At 36.2% G+C, this 19,551-nt stretch overlaps 1 protein-coding gene across 3 annotated transcripts in view; it reads right to left on the bottom strand.

Moving 5' to 3' along the window:
• LOC306857930 (supervillin-like) overlaps positions 1 to 19,551 on the bottom strand; it is a 78,956-nt gene continuing 59,405 nt past the window's right edge. For all 3 annotated transcript variants that reach the window (XM_079398211.1, XM_079398210.1, XM_079398209.1), the window contains 22 exons: positions 19,028 to 19,196; positions 18,510 to 18,605; positions 18,270 to 18,356; positions 17,992 to 18,169; positions 17,675 to 17,847; positions 17,235 to 17,390; positions 15,298 to 15,434; positions 12,833 to 12,980; positions 12,541 to 12,686; positions 12,036 to 12,211; positions 11,539 to 11,686; positions 11,251 to 11,435; positions 11,087 to 11,169; positions 10,797 to 10,945; positions 10,247 to 10,352; positions 9,919 to 10,126; positions 9,700 to 9,833; positions 8,701 to 8,856; positions 8,321 to 8,464; positions 3,093 to 3,214; positions 2,853 to 3,008; positions 1 to 1,389 (listed from right to left, as the gene is read on the bottom strand). In XM_079398211.1, the coding sequence (XP_079254337.1) occupies positions 1,303 to 1,389; positions 2,853 to 3,008; positions 3,093 to 3,214; positions 8,321 to 8,464; positions 8,701 to 8,856; positions 9,700 to 9,833; positions 9,919 to 10,126; positions 10,247 to 10,352; positions 10,797 to 10,945; positions 11,087 to 11,169; positions 11,251 to 11,435; positions 11,539 to 11,686; positions 12,036 to 12,211; positions 12,541 to 12,686; positions 12,833 to 12,980; positions 15,298 to 15,434; positions 17,235 to 17,390; positions 17,675 to 17,847; positions 17,992 to 18,169; positions 18,270 to 18,356; positions 18,510 to 18,605; positions 19,028 to 19,196 (3,144 nt within the window). In that variant the 3' untranslated portion in view covers positions 1 to 1,302. The remainder of the gene's footprint in view (positions 1,390 to 2,852; positions 3,009 to 3,092; positions 3,215 to 8,320; positions 8,465 to 8,700; positions 8,857 to 9,699; positions 9,834 to 9,918; positions 10,127 to 10,246; positions 10,353 to 10,796; positions 10,946 to 11,086; positions 11,170 to 11,250; positions 11,436 to 11,538; positions 11,687 to 12,035; positions 12,212 to 12,540; positions 12,687 to 12,832; positions 12,981 to 15,297; positions 15,435 to 17,234; positions 17,391 to 17,674; positions 17,848 to 17,991; positions 18,170 to 18,269; positions 18,357 to 18,509; positions 18,606 to 19,027; positions 19,197 to 19,551) is intronic.

The raw sequence follows: 19,551 nt of genomic DNA, 5'->3' as shown, positions 1-19,551 counted from the left end.
GTGAATTATAGATCTATACAGAAATATGGCAAGTTGAAGAAAAAAAAGAAATGAGAATGCAGATATTTTACTCCGTTTTCCTTATGGGATGATGCAATACTAATCACTTTCACTTGTGGAACAACAGCGCTCTCTGTTGATCTAATGGTTTTATGGGTTTTTTTATTTAATCTTTGAAATGGTTTCATATTTGATACAAGATTTAACTCTGCGTTCCTTCGAGAAACTTCAAGTTTATCCGCTAAAGTTCAAAATATGGTTTCATATATTTATAGTGCACTGCACTTTGAATTTCCACTGATAGTAATGAACCTGTAGGACACTCATTTCAACCTACTACGATTTGGGGCACACTAATTCTAATTTCGAATACCATTTAAGACTAATAGTATGCGGATTGGGACAGCATGTCAAACAAAACATTGCCAAAATCAAAATCATACATGCAGTGCTAAAATAAAAAAAAATACTGAGTATAATCGTGATTTTATGAGTTTGATTTCAAAATGTATGATCAAAACTGACTGCAAACAAAGCACCAGACAATATTTTCATTATCTACATTATTCAGTGTTTATTTGCACTATTATTTATTTATATCACAAATATGTCTTCAAAATGCAGACTAGCATCTGTCTTTATATAAACTGTACATGAAGGCAAGGCACTATACAATGCAGAATAGAAAGAGATTTTCTCTTATTCCACAGTTTCATTCAATCCTGTTTGAAGAGAAACACACTCTCCCATGCGCGGGCAGACACACAGACACACACACACACACACACACACACACAGATATAGAGTTCTCAAGTTCAGGAAGGTTTAAACACATCTTGAGGCCATTTATGAGAGCAGGTATGCATGTACTTACATAAAGTGCTCTTTTGAGCGTTCTTACAATTAGGTAATAACTAAAAGGCATTTTTCATTTATTAGGTCTTTATATAAAGCTGGGCAGTGCATGAGGGCTGCCTTGTGCATGTTTGATGGTGACTGGCTTTATGTGGACAAAATGCAGAACAATGGGAAGAAAAGATGCTGGGGAGCACTCGAAACATTCAACAAGAAAACAAATCTTGCTAATTCACTGATAAAAAACAGAAAAAGGAGAAAAATGGCGGAGAAATGTGCTACAAAAGGCTGCTAAACCCCTGCCCATCTGTGTCTTTTCGCCTTCATCCAGCCCCTTTTCACCTCCCTGTGTGGTTTGACACAGGCAGATCTTCACTTGCGTTTGTCCTGTCTGGATCTAAAGGAATGAGAAGGTCTCCACTTCAGATTCAATCCCAATCAGTTCCTTTAAAACAGTCCTTTGGCTTTCTTCACATTCACTTGCTTCCACCCTGGCAATGCCTCATATTCACTTCTTGTCATGTCCAATGCTTTCTGTAGAGAACATACAACACATATATAACTTTAAGTACAAGGATTTAACAACGCATGCAGGTGACACAAGTGTTAATCATATACTCAAGACTCAAGATGAATGATCAAACACACAAACACAAGAGCTGTAGGAAACTGGTCACTTCCATTCACCAATCCAAAAATGTAAACAACATTAGAATACAAAGTATTTAAATTATGGATGCACAATTGAGCTGAACCATATTCTGTTATAAGCTGATATTAGATTTATTTTTTAATTTACAGGAATCGGTCAATGTTGAATATATTTTTAATAGTGCTGTCAAACGATTAAACCGCATCCAAAATAAAATATTTTGTTTACATAAAATATGTGTGTGTGTACTGGATTATCAAATTTTATTAGCACATGCCTAAATAATTTTTTTTTTTAAAAGACTACAATTTTTTTAACCAAGTTTGGGGTTAGTATGATTTCCTTCTTTCTTTTTTTTTAAATGCAGTAAAATATTGTTACAAGTTAAAATAACTTAAAAAAAAAAAAAAAATTATTTATCCCTGTGATGGCAAAGCAAAATTTTCAGCAGCCATTACTCCAGTCTTTAGTGTCACATGATCTTTGAGAACTTATTCTAATATGCTAATTTTTTAATTTTCAAGAAACATTTCTTCTTATTAACACCATTGAAAATGTTCTGTTCTGATCAATGAATTAACAGTTAAGAGAGGAAGTTATTTGAAATGGAAATCTCTGCAACTTTAGAAATGTATTTATTTACGGTCACATTTGATCAATTTAACATTTTGCTGGAAAAAAGTATTCAAGTATTAAAAAAAAATTTTTTTTTTAAATCTTAATGACCCCAAATTCTTGAACCATAGTGTACATCCACAAAAAAATAAAAACATGTGAGACCTAGTGTACCAGTGAAATAACAGTGGTGAACAGTGACCCACACGCTGGGCGGTTTGTGCCATGGCAATGTGATACACAAGCACACGGTGATGCAGTTCACACAGTGAGGATGCAGCATTAGTGGGAAAACACCAGTGTTCCTCATGAAGCAAAACTCACCTTCCCAGAAGCCCCTACACCCTGGCATGTGAAGGGAAAAATTAACCTCATCAGACGCAAGACTACACCAGCAAAAAGGGGAAAAGCAGAAAGATGCAGGTAGAGACAGGTTAAGAGAGGCTGCTTTAAGAAGACATAGTGGGAGCAGAAGGAGAAACATGAAATAGATGAAGGGTAAAAAAGGCAAAATAAAAGTAACTTGAAAGACAATATATGAGCACACACAGGCAGACAGATGTTACAGTACAGATACACTTCAGTAATATCCCTGTCCAATGTCTCAAAATCATACAATACTTTAAATCATCCATAACTATAAAGTTAGGCTTTTTTGCACAACTAATGAAACCGAAACAATCAACTGAGAAATCTTTTGAAACCTTTCGGTTAATGTGATTTTTCTCACCTCAAAGTCCTCATCTGAAAGGTAGATCTCAAGATTTAGAGGGTCAACTCCTTCTGGTAGTGGACGGGCTTGAAGATCAGCAAGTGGGTAAGTGGTCTTGCAGAGTCTAGTCAAGACATCTTCAACCAGAATGATCTGATTACATACTTCAGCCTCCTATAAATCACAGAAAATAACTAAATCTTCAAACCATATTCTTATAACACAAGCATGGTATGTGGTTTAAACTGTCTCTCTCACATTCTCTGTGATGTCAGCGATGTCCTCTCTGTGTTCCCAGCTGGGAAACATGTTAGTGAAAGTAAGAGGCTCAAGTCCTGCATGGATCAGGTATGATTTTGGAGTTTTTTTCTCATTTTTTTCTATAAAAACAAAAGAAAAGTGATGCTATTGCATGATTTGTTTTATTTTGTTAGAATATTAAATTACAATAAAAAATATAATAAATAAAAATTATACAAAAAAAACTAAAGTTTGACTGGGAAATAATACAGTTCGGATTTGAACTTACATCCCCATGAGCACAGCAGCTTTGTATGTTATAAAAGCATGCACTCAAGAGAAATTCATTTCAAAATGATATCAAGTCAAATTTATCAATTTTAAGTCGAATCCTTTTACAATACACATCATTTCATAGCTGCTTTTCAGAAAGTTGTTCATACTTGTATCACTCGGTTAATCTTTGAATCACAAATTAAGATATTTTTATTGTGACATGATATCCATCATAAATGAATCCATATGAATCGAGCAGTTTTGTGAAGTCTTGTGAATTTATATGACCGCTTTATATAATGAACAGATTTAATTTGGGATTTAAATATTGGCCTGTATTGTTCTATTAAGAGATTTAAATATTGGTTGGTTTTGTTCCAAGGGAGAGTAAGTAACGCTCGAAAAGTATTATGAAAGGAGGTGGTTTAGCGTCTACCATGTGAGGCCGCTTGAGTCGGGAGCTCCGCAAACTCAGCTTTTGAATACGGTTTCAGAACTTGATACAGCGTTATTTTTACACCCTGTGTATTTGTAAGTGACTCGTGATAATTATTGCAAGCTTATTTGAGTTTCAACGATGACTACAAAAGCCCAACAACAAAAGAAGACCGATTCAGCTGCTACCGGCGGCTCGTCTCTGGAAACGGCTAAGTGTGATGAACTTTCTACGCCTGAGGGTGTGGCGATTATGGCTGCTATTAGCAGGCTTGAAAGTGGAATTCCCGCAAAATTTGATGCACACACCGCTGAAATTCGGTGGATTTTCGCGCTAGGGTTCCTGAAGTTTATTGTGAATTTGTTCTTATATCTTTGCTCATCTCAAGAGCACACGATTGGGCCATTGATGATTGTTGTTTCTTTACATGCTTTTTTTGTGTTCACTGTTTTGTATAGCTGTTTGGGTTTCACAAATGCACTTTTTTGTTCCTTTTTCCCCCCTTTCTGTTACATGATGGGTAGTAGGGCTAATAAAGATGAGTTGGTGAGATGGGTTAGCTGGAACTGTAAAGGTTTGAATAATCCAGTCAAACGTAATAAGGTTCTGATTCATCTTAGAAAACTGAAAGCCAATTTTGTGTTTCTTCGAGAAACGCATCTCTGCTCATCCGATTATTTTAGATTGAAGTTTATCATTCATATTTTCAGTTCAAATCTAAGGGTTGTGGCATTTGATACATAAATCTACTCCGTTTGTCGTATCACAAGTTATTGCAGATCATAAGGGCAGATGTGTCATTGTAACAGGAACTTTGTTTTTAATCCCCCTAATTCTTGCCAATGCTCCTAATTATGATGATGCTACATTTATCACCTCTTTTCTGTCATGTATTCCAGACCTTCATTTTCATTCATTAATCCTGGGAGGAGATTTTAATTTTGTGATGTGTCCACGACTTGACAGGTCCTCCAAAAAAAGTTATGTCTCTTTCAAAATGTGCAACGATCATTCAATCTTTCTTGCGTAAGTATGGTGTGTGAGATGCATTTTGTTTTTTAAACCCTTCGACAAGGAATTTTTTTTTTCTCAAGTACACCAGTCCTACTCACGAATAGATTATATTTTTTTTAGATAAACTTCCTTATCTTCAGGACTGTTCATACGAAAGCATAGTGGTATCTGATCATGCACCAGTTGTTTTGGGAATTAACTTTCCAAAAGCACCCGCTAAGAATTATCAGTGGTCCTTTAACACTGGTTTACTGGATAAAGAAAAAATTTGGGAAACTTTAAAATGTTATCTGCATGGCTTAATAATTTAATATTCATCTAATAAAAATAGAGAGCGAAAGAAGCAGTTAGAAGAATTGTCTAGTTCTATAACAGTGATTGATACAGAGTACTCATTGAATCCTTCTCCCAATCTTTATAAAGAACATCAGATTTTGCAGACAAAATATGATCTGCTATCGATTGAAGAGGCTGAGAATTTGTTTTTACGTACTCAACATCTATGAATTTGGTGATAGAACAGGTAAATTGTTAGCTCATCATATTCGTAATATAATACCCCAGCTTAGTTTATCTTCAGGAATTACTACCACTGGTTATAAAGAAATAAACTCTCAATTTAAACAATATTATATAAATCTGTCCACCTCTGAATCTCCTCAAGATACATCATTAATGAATATTTTTTTTAGATAACTTGGATTTGCCCACTATAGAGAAGAATGTGTGATTTTTTGGATGAAGATATTAAAATTGAGGAAATAGCCAATGCAATTGCCTCCTTAAAAACAGGCAAGGCCCCTGGCCCGAACGCTTTCCCGTCTGACTTTTACAAAGCATTTTCTAAATTGCTATGTCCAGTGTTGCTTTTAGTTTTTTTTAGAGAGCCTTCAAAATTCTAAGTTACCCACAACCCGTTTTGTTCGAGACAGGCATTCTTTTTTTAAATATTAGGCGCCTCTTTAATGTTTGTATTCACTTCACTCCAACAATCCCGAAGTTGTGGTCTCTCTAGATGCTGAAAAGCATTTGATCACATTGAATGGGATTATCTCAAACATTCTGGAGAGGTTTGGATTTGGTTTAAAATTCATCTCTTGGATAAAGCTCCTTTATGCCACTCCCAAAGCATCTGTACGCTCAAATAATATTATTTCAGATCCTTTTTCATTGTGTTAGGACACAAGGCAGGGGTGTCCCCTTTCCCCACTTTTATTTGCTATTGAACCCCTGGCAATTGCACTACGTACTGATTCAGAGGTTCAGGGGATTTTTCATGCTGGTCTAGAACAGAAGGCTTCGCTATATGCTGATGATCTTATTTTATTTTTATCCAACCCCCTGGTCTCAATTCCTGGAGCACTTAATACTGGACTCATTTAGTATTTTTTCGGGTTATAAATTTAATTTTTCTAAAAGTGAATTATTTCCAGTAAATTCAGCTGCATTAGGTATCTCATATTCAAATTTCCAGTTCAGAGTTGTCAATAACCAATTTCGGTACTTGGCATCCAAGTAACATGTAGATATGCTGACCTGTTTAAAGTTAACTTTAACCCTTTATTAGAACTTACTAAATCTTTGTTTTTATCATGGAAACCCCTTCCCCTCTCATGCACTAATAGGAAAGGTAAATGCAGTTAAAATGAACATTCTTCCCAAATTTTTATATTTATTTCAATGTTTGCCCATATTTATTCCCAAGTCTTTTTTCTCCAGTCTGGAAAAAATGATTTCTTCTTTTATCTGGAATAACAAACCCAGATGAATAGGTCTAAAGCATTTGGTTAAGCCAAAGGAGGTGGGAGGTTTGGCTTTGCCTCACTTTCAAACTTACTGCTGGGCAGCCAACTTTAGAAACTTATTATACTGGGTGCAACATGATTTGCAATTGTGTAAACCTCTCTGGGTCCAAATAGAGGCTATGTGTTGTTCCCCAGTCACGTTAACATCTTTGCTCTGTTCTCCTATCCCTTCCACTCATAGTATCTTGATTAAGAATCCAATTGTTAAACATTCTCTGAGGATTTGGACTGAGGATTTCCACAGAGCTCTACAGCTTAAGGGTCTTTCTTCAGCTGCACCCATTGCCAGTAACATTTCTTTTCCACCTTCTCTTTTTGATGGGGCCTTCAATATTTGGAAGTCACAAGGTCACGATTGACCAGCTATTTATAGATAACAATTTCGCTTCCTTTGACCAACTTAAAAAACAATTCAGTTTGCCTAATTCACATTTATTCCAATATCTTCAAGCTCGAAGCTGTGCCCATTAACATTTTTCGGAGTTCCCCGCTGCTCCACCTAGTGGTATTTTGGAGGGCATTTTATATCAGTATAGATGTATTAGGGTTGCCATATCAAATATTTATAATATAATAAATAACAAACAAACCCCATCTAGTAGATCATTAAAATCTCTCTGGGAGGAAGATTTAAGTATTATGTTAGAAAATGAAACTTGGGATGCTGTCTTAAAAAGGATACATTCTTCTTCAGTTAACTCTAGACATAGGCTTATTCAATTTAAGCTAGTGCATCGTATTCATTGGTCTAGGGTACAACTTAGCAGGATATTTTCTGATTTGGACCCTACCTGTCCACGTCGCGTTAAGTTATTAAGGTTTGGGAAAGTATTTGTAAGAGTTTCTCAGAAATTTTCACTACAGCAATAGACTCCAACCCTTTGACAGCTCTATTTGGGGTTCTTCCGGAAAATGTGAAATTGACAGTTTTAGAGATGGATAATATTGCACACTTTTGGCTAGACGGCTTATACTAATTAATTGGAAGCTGCCATCTCCTCCAAATTATCGTCAGTGGGTCTTTGACCTTCTTTTTGCCCTCAAACTTTAAAAGATTACATTTGGAGTTCGATTGAAACCCGATCTTTTTATAAAATCTCGGAGCCCATTTTTGGAACATTTTAAGGAGGCAGGTTTTGAATAAAATGTGTTTTGTGCTTGTTTTTTCCTCCTTTTCTTCTTGCTTGATATTTATATATTTATCTGTATGTTTACATTATTGTAAGTAACGTTTATAGGTATATGGACAATTACTATGCTTGTTTTTTTTTCCTTTTTTTATTTAGTTCTGTAACAGATTGATACTTGTATTGTGCTCTGAGATGCTTGTGTTTTTCATTAATTAAAAAAAAAGTATTATGAAAATATGATCAGGTGTTGTAGTTAAGACAGCTCAAACATGAGTTTTTGTTTGGGACTAAGACTTGTCTGTGAAACCGGGTAAAAGGGTTTTAATATGAATTCATTTCAAATCAAATATCTCTGATTTCCTTACTATATTATGTTGTTCTGCACTGTGGCTGAACATTAATTATCTTTTCAACAATATAAGTAATTTTCAATCAAAATCTTTATCTTATTGTTGTCATTTTGCTCACCTCTAAGTAGTTTAAAAGGGGAGCTGCTAGAAAGTCAACATATCATGCTTTAATAAGCAATATCATTCTTGTTTCTTCCCTAACATCATTAAAGACTGGTGTGCCTTTTTAAGTCACCTTTGCTATATTGGAGTACTGTTTCCATGGCACACTTCCTGTCAGAGTCCCATCGTATGCGAGCTGATCCCGTGCTCTCACTGTCCTGAGGCCACCAGCCCTGCCACAGGTACACTTCATGGTGATTATCCACCAAAAACAGAGCTAAAAGACAATCAAACACAAGAAGAGACATAATGACACTGCCACAGACATATCTCGTGATTTTTAAATGAGTGTGAAGAATCAAATTTCCTTAATACATTATGCATGTAATGAGTGTAGAAAAGCCTAATTAAAGTGTAACTGACACCCACCCAGAATACCTAACGGTGCAAGTTAACAAGTTACATCAGACAGCACTCTTAACAGTGTTTAGTAAACATGAATGTGTCAAGCACCTGGCTGAGTAGCTGTATACAAATCCTCCTGTAGGAAAGGCATCGAGTTGACCAAATTTGGTTCCCTAGATGGATACACAAACTCCACTGCCACAAACTCTCCTGAAGTGCTGCTTAACTGGAACAGCCGGGGAGTGAAGTTGAACTTTCCCGGATCTGAGAAACATGACAAAACACAAATCCACAGAATCTTTAAAACATGTACAAATAAAAATAGTACTGTGTGTGTTTAGGTCGACAGTAACCGTGTTTAACACATTATCCCATGTTTTGCGGTATGGGAGGAACATACTATATACATATTCATTATATTAATAAACTGTATATTGAATTTGATATTTTAAATAGCACTTAATACATTAAGCCATATTAAGTGTTTATGGTTTTCTACAGGAGGAAACCAATTAACGAGAAACTTTGACCATTGCGTTCATATTCTGCTGTTCTGTAGCCACAGATTTGCTGGCCTTTCCTTTTTCTCCTACAGATGACTTGCAGGACCCTGTTCGTTATTATACTAAATTAGTTTTAATCGCTAGTAACCACCACAGCGTCTTGTCTCCATTGGCAACGCAAGTGACATCGCAGGTAGTGGAAAGTGCAAGCGGCGATTGCAAGTGACATTGTAATTTAGTTTCTTTTTTCTTGTCTTCAACTGGCTACTGTTGTAAAATGTTGAGAGATTCAAACAAACAAAAAAAATCTATAAATAGAACAAAATAGAAAAATAAAGATTGCAAGTGACATCACTCAAGGAAGCGCAAGTGTGTGAGAGTACAAGTCTGAGAATGCAAGTGCAAGTCTGCAGCCAGACCCTTCTCCCAACTTGAGGGTGAGCAAATTTCTCAAAACCTTTGTTGTACTATTTAATATATTTAAGACTTTTTATGACCTTAAGCTGATCATACAGAATTTAAAACTTCTTAAGCACCCGCAGGAATGCTTTAAATCACCTGCACGTCAGCATGCAAACACACAGACGCACACTTCTCTTCTCACCCTGCAGCATGCAGTCATACGGCTTTCGATCTTTTCTTCCCAAGGCCTCCCAGAAGCCCTGTGGTTCAGCTCCCTCATCACACTCCTGGATGGACACCTTACTGCTGCTGTGAAGACCCGCCTCCAGAGGACACCTGGAGACCAGAATGTATACGTCAGGGGTCTGCAACCTTTTTGAAGTGAAGTGCTATTGGTTTGTTTGCATGTGAGTTGACTTACTGCTCTTTGATTTTGTTGGCAGCGGTACGACCCACATCACGTGTGTGCATCTGTGTTTTACAGCCATGCCACAGGTACATGCTGGCTTTTGGGATGTTCAGGAGAATCATAGAGGTGCGAGACCGTAAGCTGCTGCAGTGGCACACGACCTCTAGCAGATGGCCCTCTATGGGTTTCTCTCCTCTCACACAGTATAAGTGCCAGTCATCTGTAAAAATAAGGGAAATCGAGTCAAGTCTGTAAAAAGGAACCTGTTCAAAATATGATTTTCAAGATGTAAAATTATGTAAATTAAACTGTGTGTGGTAAAGCTAGCAAAAAAGATTACTTTGTGCATTTTCTTCCTCCTCTTCTCTCTTTCCAGCATGAACAATCATTCCTCCATTGAAGCACTGTAAGAAACAAGGAGGCTCCTTTCCCTGCTGTACCTGGACCTGCATTACAAGCATTATCTTAAAAAGACTTGTTTTTACAAAAGATTTCCATTTCAAAGAACTGCTGTTATATTGAAAAACATGTCAAAAATATTAAGCATCACAACTCTTCCCAACACTGATAACAATAACAAATGTTCCTTCAAAAACAAACCAGCATATTAGAATAATTCTTGAAGGATCATGTGAAAATTCAGTTTTGCAATCACAGAAAAAGAAATTACAACTTAAAATATATTTAAATAGAAAACAGCTATTCTAAACTGAAATATTTTAAAATATTACCATTTCACTGTATTTTTTATTCAAATAAATGCAGCTTTGGGGAGCATAAGAGACTTCTTAGAAAACATTTAAAAAAAAATCTTACAGACCGCAAACTTTTAAAAAGCAGTCACATCCTAAAAATGAGTTTTAAAGTATAAGATGATCTATAGTGAATACCTGAGCACCCCTCTCCTCATCCAACTCTACAGTCATCAGTGCTGAGGTTCCCTTTTCATTCACTGTGGAGTTGCGACCCTGCCAGAAGAAATAACAACATTTCTCCTTCCCTGGACCAATGACCCGTTCTGAATGCAGTCTCTTGCCAACTGTACAAAAAAGCAGAGAGTTTTGGATCATGGTCAAACAACATTTTCAGAAACGCTATCTTGTGGTAGCGTTATACTGAAACTTTTTATTTTAGTTGACAAAGTCAACATTACAATGCATGCCTTGAACATACAACTCACCTGCTGTACTGATCATGTGCTTCCATTTTACCACATATGTGTCTCCTTCATGGAACTGACCAATGCTCTGTTTGGGTAGACGACTAGAACAAGCAAGAGAGAGAGTGTTTGTATATGAAACCCCATTAATTTAATAGCCTTAACAAATAAATGATCCATCCTACCTGTAGTCAAACTCTAGAATGTGCCAGACATCAACAGATAACGTGCTGATCTCAAAATTACGCCCCTCGTCACCTTCCACCAAACCATAACCTCGCCCAACATCGACCCCATCCAGAACGGTCTTGACAGGCGTCCGTACTGTCGTCAACATCAGTGACGCATCGTATGGCCGACATTCCCCACCCTAAAGAAATTAACCAAACAATTTTATTTGAAGTTTTGGAACATTTTAAATATATTCTGAAGTATTACATTCTAATTTAGTGACTTATTTTGTGCGAGTCTACCTTGTTTTCAACAACATGCGAGTCACCATTCTTCGTAGTGGATTTCTTGGAGTCAGTCCAATCCAAAAACTTCTCTTTAAAAAGAATAGTCTCATTGTGCTGAGTTAACCTGCCAAACACAGCCCAGTTTGGTCGTCCCTGGCCTTTCCTAATGAATAAGAGATTCAGAAAAGACAATAATTGTTTTAATTTCATAAAGATTTTATAGAAATCTGTATATAACTTCATAAGAATAGAACAAAACAAAACCATGAGATGTGAACACAGCACTTTATTTTAGGAGAGATGCATCAGGTCTCTATAAAATTCTGCTGGCAGTTTATGAACACTGAGATACTAAGCTACTGTTTTGACAGGTGCAGTAAGCTGAGCAACAGTAGCACAATTCTGACTTGAAAGGCCTGTGTGAATGAGCTTTAAAATGTGACAAGTGCCAAAACTTGATCTATGATGGAACAGTACGAATTAGCACAGCCAAACATTGCTCCAATTTGTACCTGGGTATAAGTGCATTGCACTCTCCAGGGTCCAGAGGATTAATATCACAGTTGGTGTAGTCAAAGGTGCCATTCCACAAGTGCTTTGCCAGCTGAAAAGCCACTTTTCTCTGTGCCAGCGTCACCTCCTTACCATGCCATACATAGACCTCGCTACCAAAATCCAACACCAGCACCTATATGTCAAACAAGAATAAAAAGTTTGCTTTACTTTAGTTCATATTATATAATAGAGTGTTTAGCATATGTACAATATATTCATAATTGAAATTAATTTAATTGTCAGGTATTGGTCAGAGTAGGCTAATATTTAAAGAAGATAATCATACCAAATATGACCATACACCCTAATATTAATTCAATTAATCAGTTTTTTTCAACTTCAAGCATGCAAACTTGTAGACTGTAGCTTATAATATGAATAAAATATATTGCTAGTTTAAATAAATCGTATTTCATTTTATCAAACCATCCCTAATATTAAATATGTAGTATTTTCAAGCACTTCTTTAGGGTTAAGCATGGAGCAGCGAGGAACTCGACCCCAGTAGTCATCTTCAGGAACAAGTTTATCCTCCATGAGCCTGTAGATACAGTTGGTTTCTACGACGGCACTCTCATAGAACTCATCTTCTTCTGGAGTGCCAGCGGCTGTAGGGTAAAGAGGGACATATTAACAGGGACTGTGGCAAGTAAAGGTCATTAAACTGCTTCAACATTAGCATATTATGCTTGTGTACAAAAAACAGATGTTCAAACACTCTTCCTTCAGCAGAAGGAATTGCAGATTAGTTTACCTTGATAACTGGCTTGGCCGCCAAGTATCTTCCAAAACTCTTTGGCAGCATGAGTGTGAGTGTTGGCACCTTCCTCAATGGTCTGCACATACAATGCTCTGCATCCCAAGTCACGCTTGGTCTGAATGAACATAGCTAACTCTGCAGCCTGCATGATTGAATATGATATAATATAATATGATGTTACAGAAATATACATATGCTCACTTAATTATTAAATAAATAAATAGGCACCTTTATTTTGACACTGTCCACATTTTCACATAATGTCCGTCTATGCCAGGGCTGTCCAAACTCGGTCCTGGAGGGCCGGTGTCCTGCAGAGTTTAGCTCCAACCCTAATTAAACACACCTGAAGCAGCTAATCAAGCTCTTACTAGGCATACTTGAAAATTTCATGCAGGTGTGTTCAGGCAAGTTGGAGCTAAACTCTGCAGGACACCGGCCCTCCAGGACCGAGGTTATATTTAATTTATACAGTGAAGACTATGCCGTTATTTTACATATGATTATTATATTTCTGTAGCGTACCTGGAAATTTATTTTAGAATGAGCAGAAAAACCTGAAAAGCACTGTTTATTGAACTTGTGTCTTTATTCTATTGTATTTATTCTCTGCTATTGCTTGTAATTCGGTTATCTGTAGAAAAGATTTTTAGCACTGAGCCGGTGAGCCCATAGTAGCAACCAGAATTGTTTTTCCAATTGTTTATTCATTTTTTTTTTTTTTTTTTTAAGAAAAAAAAGTGTAGGCCTATTTTTTGTTGTTGTGAATGTTCCAGTTGTGGTAGGCCTACAGGATGTGAAAATTTCAGATAAATGTTCATGTTATATATTTTGGTTGCATTTGTGAGTTAATAAAAATGTAGATGGTTGTTTAAAATAGGTATATAATATCATAATATCGATCGATACACTCTGTATCGAATCGAATCGTAGAATTTTTTGAGGTATCGGCAAAATCGTATCGCTGGGTCTGAGAATCGATGTCGTATCGAATCGTGACGAACCATCCGATTTACACCCCTACCAGCTAAATCAATGATGAAAAGAGCATTTTTGTCAATTACAGGTAATTTACCATAGAAGGATGTTTATTAACATTTATGGTTGTTATAGCACCACCTATAGGCCGATCTCCATAAAACTTTGCATGCTTGTTTAGAATCGCCTGTCGCATGTGCTCACCTAGTTCGGGTATATTTTGGGTATATTTGGACATGCCCCTTTTCTAAACGACCCCATTATGGCAACCCAAGGGTTAAGTTCAAAATTTTTTTGATAATTATTGATTTAGAGAGTCCAGAGAATCGTGCTGCAGTGCTTATATCGAGGTTGAGTGAAAAATCTAGGACTAATTAACCTTGGCTAATAGATGCTCAAAATTCATCGGCCAATGTGTTTTGTCCGTTGTGAGCCAAGGATTCCAATGAGCCTGCGACTAATGGTTTAGGAGTTATGAGCGATTTCGTACTTTCCGCTGTAGCATCACCATCAGGCCATTCTAACAATTACAATAGGATTTCAGCGCTATGCGCTTGAACCCCTAAAAACTTTTCAATCAGTTTAAGACTATGACCATTTCATCACTGGTGAAGTGTAGGTCAAACTCAGAGTTCAATGACCTGCAGTCTGGATTGAACAATAATAGAACGTTGTAAGAGAGACACAGGAGCTTTTACAATTCACCTCCTACTTCCTGTACAACAATATGACATTTCCTTTGTGGTTAATTCTGTTTACTTCCTGCACGTGGGGGACTCACCAACATATGAATAGTACTGAAAACAGTACAGGATATGACAGATTTAACTGTGACAAAATCCTGAGAACCAAAAGAACATTTTTATATGAGTCACTAATACTGACATCTTGCACTAAACAGCCAGTGTTATTTTTGTATTTTTTGTATACTTTTATTACAGTATTTATTAAAATTCTGAATTAGCTTTTATTTTCATCTACATTTTAATTGTTGTTTTTGTCATTTCATTAGGTTTTTTCCAACTTAAAAACTAAAATGTTACCTCAACAACTAACTAAAATGGTTAAGAATTTCAATTTAAAAAAAAAAAAATATATATATATATATATATATATATATATATATATATATATATATATATATATATATATATATATATATATATATATATATATATATATATATATATATATATATATATATACACACACACACACACACACACACACACACACACACACACACATATATACACATACACACACATACATACATATATACATACATACATACATACATACATACATACATACATACATACATACATACATACATATATATATTTTTTTTATTTTGTATAAAGCTTAAATTGTATTAGTTTTAATTAACAATAACAACCCTGCCAACAGCTGGATATTAAACAATGCTAAAGCATGATAGCGTGATGTGCATTTGTTGGTACATAGCAGGACACACTCACTTTGGCCTTCTCAATAACATTTGCAAATTCTCCAATCCAGATGAAGCAATAATGAGGTGTGATCAAAAGGAAGCAGTCGCCACTGTTCAACGAGGAAGCTCTGGGCTCAACCAGTCTGGTCTGGACATGCCGTCGACCTGATTAAAATGCACAGAGAAATTGGGACACTATCAATGTGAGTCACATGCCGAACCCCCTGATGTCAGGAGCAAAAACACCAAGTGACTGCACAGTGTAAGGATTACAGAATCTCAGACACTTTGAACTCCTGAGATGGACAACACACACACACAGTGCATTAACATACAGACATCTGTCTCCACACCCCACTGAGAGAGAATACAAGAAAATGCCTCCCTCGCATATGCATAAACTCCTTTCCATCCCTTCCTTCCTTCCCCCATCCTTCACTCACTCAGAATGGTCAATAGAAGAATGTAATATTCTACATTAATGCAAGTGTTATTTACAGTCATGTTTGGTATCATTTGAATTGTCTCAGGGCGACTGGTATAATGGTCTCATTCTTATAAGAAGTAAACTAAAAGGTAATACAAATCCTAAGAGTTCAGAGACATTTTGCATACTGTAGAGGGCGGACCAACATAGTGGTTTTCATGCAAATTACCTTCTGTCCCAAAAGGTGCCAACTTGGCTTGATCAAAGCAAATCCAAATTGTTAGTTCCTGTCTCGAGTTTGGGGGATGTTTATTCTGGTCTGAAGTACTTAAGGAGAATGTGGCAAAAGGGTCGGGGCGATTCTGTAGTCAGAAGCCCGTAGTGTAATACCTTACACTATGTATTTCTATAAAGTCAGGTATGCATTCTTTACTCATAGATTTATCTTTGAGAATTCGATGTTTTGTATTGATATGATTTGATCTCTTTGAATTGCTGTGGAATTGAAATAATACATACAGTATTTACCTGACTGATAATAAATTGTTACATTTGACCTTATTCTGTTTTACTCTGTAATTATTGACTCTAGTAGATTACGTTGCATCCTTGTTAAAGACATGAGCAACCGAATGAACGAGTAAATATAAAGTTAAGAGTTAACTAGAATAATCAAATATCAGAATAATAAATTAGAAATGGACAAGCAATCAATTTGTATTTCAAGTTAAATACGAGGTCATAATAACATGGAGTCAGATTAAATGATAAAATGGAGTCAGATTAGAGTTTAACTTAAATTGAAGAACTGTGCACACTGGAAAGACCGAGCACGCAGGAAACCTTCATCCACCACCGGAGACCTTCTTTGGGCCGGATGGGTGGAGCCTTACAACAGCTTTATTTTGGTTGAATTTTAGTCTCAGAAGACACCTAAGTTATGATATATTACTATGAAATGTTATATTTTACTTTCATAAAATGTGCACTGAAAACAGTTAAAATCAGCATAAACTTCCCTCAAAACAGAACATAACTACAGTTGGCCATAATATGTTGTTGATGTACTGCTCATGTGTTGTTCTCTTCATTAAGCCTATCTGGTTTCTTTCTCTCTGTTTTTATTAAGGATAGAATGTTGTTTTGGGAACATGCACATAGGTTTAGATTGAGAGGGATGCCTTATGAGGAATTGGTATCCAAAGCCCTTCTACATCCTACAACAGCTGTCCCCATAACAAAAGCAGCACGTCTCATGCAAGATGGCTTCTCCCTCCTACATTTAAGTAAACAGCATCTTTCATGGCTGTCTCACTGCCAAATAAACAGTCTCTACAGAAACACACAGATACAGCATACTCTAAGCTGCTAATCAGAGACCATTCATCTTTATATGAAACATTGTTGTGAATAAAGCTGTGCCCAAACAAGGTCAGAATGAATGATGTTGATTAGCAGAGCCATCTGTAAAAGGATCCCTCCACATCGCTGAGCTGAAATTTTGTGCATCACAAACAGCTGTTGTCATTGTCACTCACCTTTGACCTGAATGAGCATGAGTTTTTTATAAGGCATGGCACTGTTGTTGGAACTCTGCTCAGCTGCATTCACACTTCGCAGACTCACACTGCTGAAGTTTTCCTTACTGGCCAATCCAGCAAGAGCAACCTCAGAGAAACCACTGTTCTTATTCACTAAGACAGACAGGAAAAGAACAGAGAGACAGCAAGAGCATGAGCTCTTAACTTTTAAAACAAAGAGTAACTCAAAAAATTATTGACTGAAACACCTAAATCCTTATGCAAAATATTTTTATAGAAGAAAAATAGTACAAAAAATTAGATGGTTAAAAGATGCTGTTTGTCACACACACTGGCTGACTGAAATTAACACTATAACTAATTATAAATGTGCATATTTCAAATAACGGGTTCATAAACTGAGTAGTTCAATTCTACACCCTTCTTCAATCACTCACTCTTTTCTTGTTTCATCCTCTTGCTCTCCAGAAGGCCGATATTCAGTCTCTGTTCTGTGTACTCATGTCTGATGTCCTCCCTAACGGCCAGCATTTTCAGCGGGTTTTTGGACGACTGAACATTTCTGGTTGGCCGTACTGCACGCTTGTGCTGCACCATGTCTGAAGTCAACCTATAAAAAAAAAAAAATGCATTTGTCAAGCTGTAAATAAACAAATTACTATGCTAAAACAAACATATGGCTGTTTGTACTATGATAACTTCAACATCCACTCATAGCACCACACAATTGCTACACTATTTATTTTGGCTTTACCTGGGCGACTGCACCCCAAAAATGGCATCAAAATCATCATTGATTTCCACCCTGCTAGTGATCTTGGCCATATCCTCTGTGTGTCGATAAAACTTATCGAAGATCTCATCATCTACAGTCATGACCTCTTTAACAGACTTCTCTGTGACTGCAATCGTGGCCTCTTGAAGTCCTGAAACTAAAATGTATAAAAACATTAAGAATAAACTGAATAAAGTTGATATAGGAGAAAATGTAACATCTCTAAAGTTTATTACATATTTTCTTATCACACTCACCTTTACTATTGAGCCGACCAAGGAATGACTCCAACTTTTCCAGCTTCTTGTCTGACTCCAGCTTCATGTCCTGTCTGACTTCTATCTCTGCTTAAGAAAATACAGCAGTGATATAACTATATGTATGCATATTTGACATATGACAGACATAATAGAAAGAGAACAGAGAATACAATTGGGTAGAGGGACCAGGAAATGATACAAGCTGGACTTGAATATGAGTACAGTATGGCTTCTCACCTTCATGTGGCTTTGAGATGGTATGGGAGGCATTCTTGTTTTTAGAGGACAGAGGGGACAGCACTGGATTTGAGAGCACAGAGGGGGCTGCCAGACCTGGGAGAGAGAAAACAGAGGAGAATGTTTCACACAAAGAAAAACAAGAAGAAAAACTATATGCATCAAAAAAAAAAAACTATATGCAAGGCAAGGCAAGTTTATTTATATAGCACATTTCATACACAGTGGTAATTCAAAGTGCTTTATATAAAAGAAAGTGAAATAGACATTAAAATCAATAAAAACATGGAAATAAAAATAATAAAAACAAGGAATTTTAAAATGATATAGAAAATGATTTAAAATAAATTTAAAGAAAATGATTATACATAAAATGTATTGCAGTCAGTTCGGACATATAGCACAGTGCTCATTCAACAAATGCACAGTTAAACAGATGAGTTATGCATCAAAAGTATATGTCCACCTAGTACAAAATTACATTAAAAAGTGTGAAGCAATGTGTATTTTTCACTAACCTTTTTTAACCATACGTCCAGCCACTGTAAACTGAGTGGAGTCATTGGATGCTCTGTAACCTTTGACCTTCCAGGCATCCTCTTGTGCGGTGATGAGCTGCATGCGTTCCTGAATAGACATTTCGATTCGCTCAACCTGTTGACTCTCCACCACCTCATTTCCCATCCTCTGAGATGACAAATCAGAAAACATTAAGCATTTACATCAATGTCAGGCTGAACCATGTTCTTTAAACTCTAATTTAAATAGCGTTTTAATGATTTTAATCTAAAAGTGATGCTTAGTTGATAAACATTATGTTTGTAAAAGTAGTAAGAGAAAAAACATCTCAAAATATTTAGCCAAGAAAAAACTCAAATAAAACTGAAAATAACTTTCAGTATACACACTTAGCCACCGTTTTCCTAACATTAACCTGGAAACGAACCAAATTGAAAGCATCTATATAACTGAATATTTATATGTAGTCAAACTAGCTAGTTATTGACGCCAATAAATACACCAAATACAACACCACAAAAAC

Source organism: Barbus barbus (assembly GCF_936440315.1).
Source record: "Barbus barbus genome assembly, chromosome: 38".
NCBI classification, from domain to species: domain Eukaryota; kingdom Metazoa; phylum Chordata; class Actinopteri; order Cypriniformes; family Cyprinidae; genus Barbus; species Barbus barbus.
The sequence above is the reverse complement of the archived record's forward strand: the minus strand, read 5'-3'. Positions and strand labels throughout refer to the sequence as shown.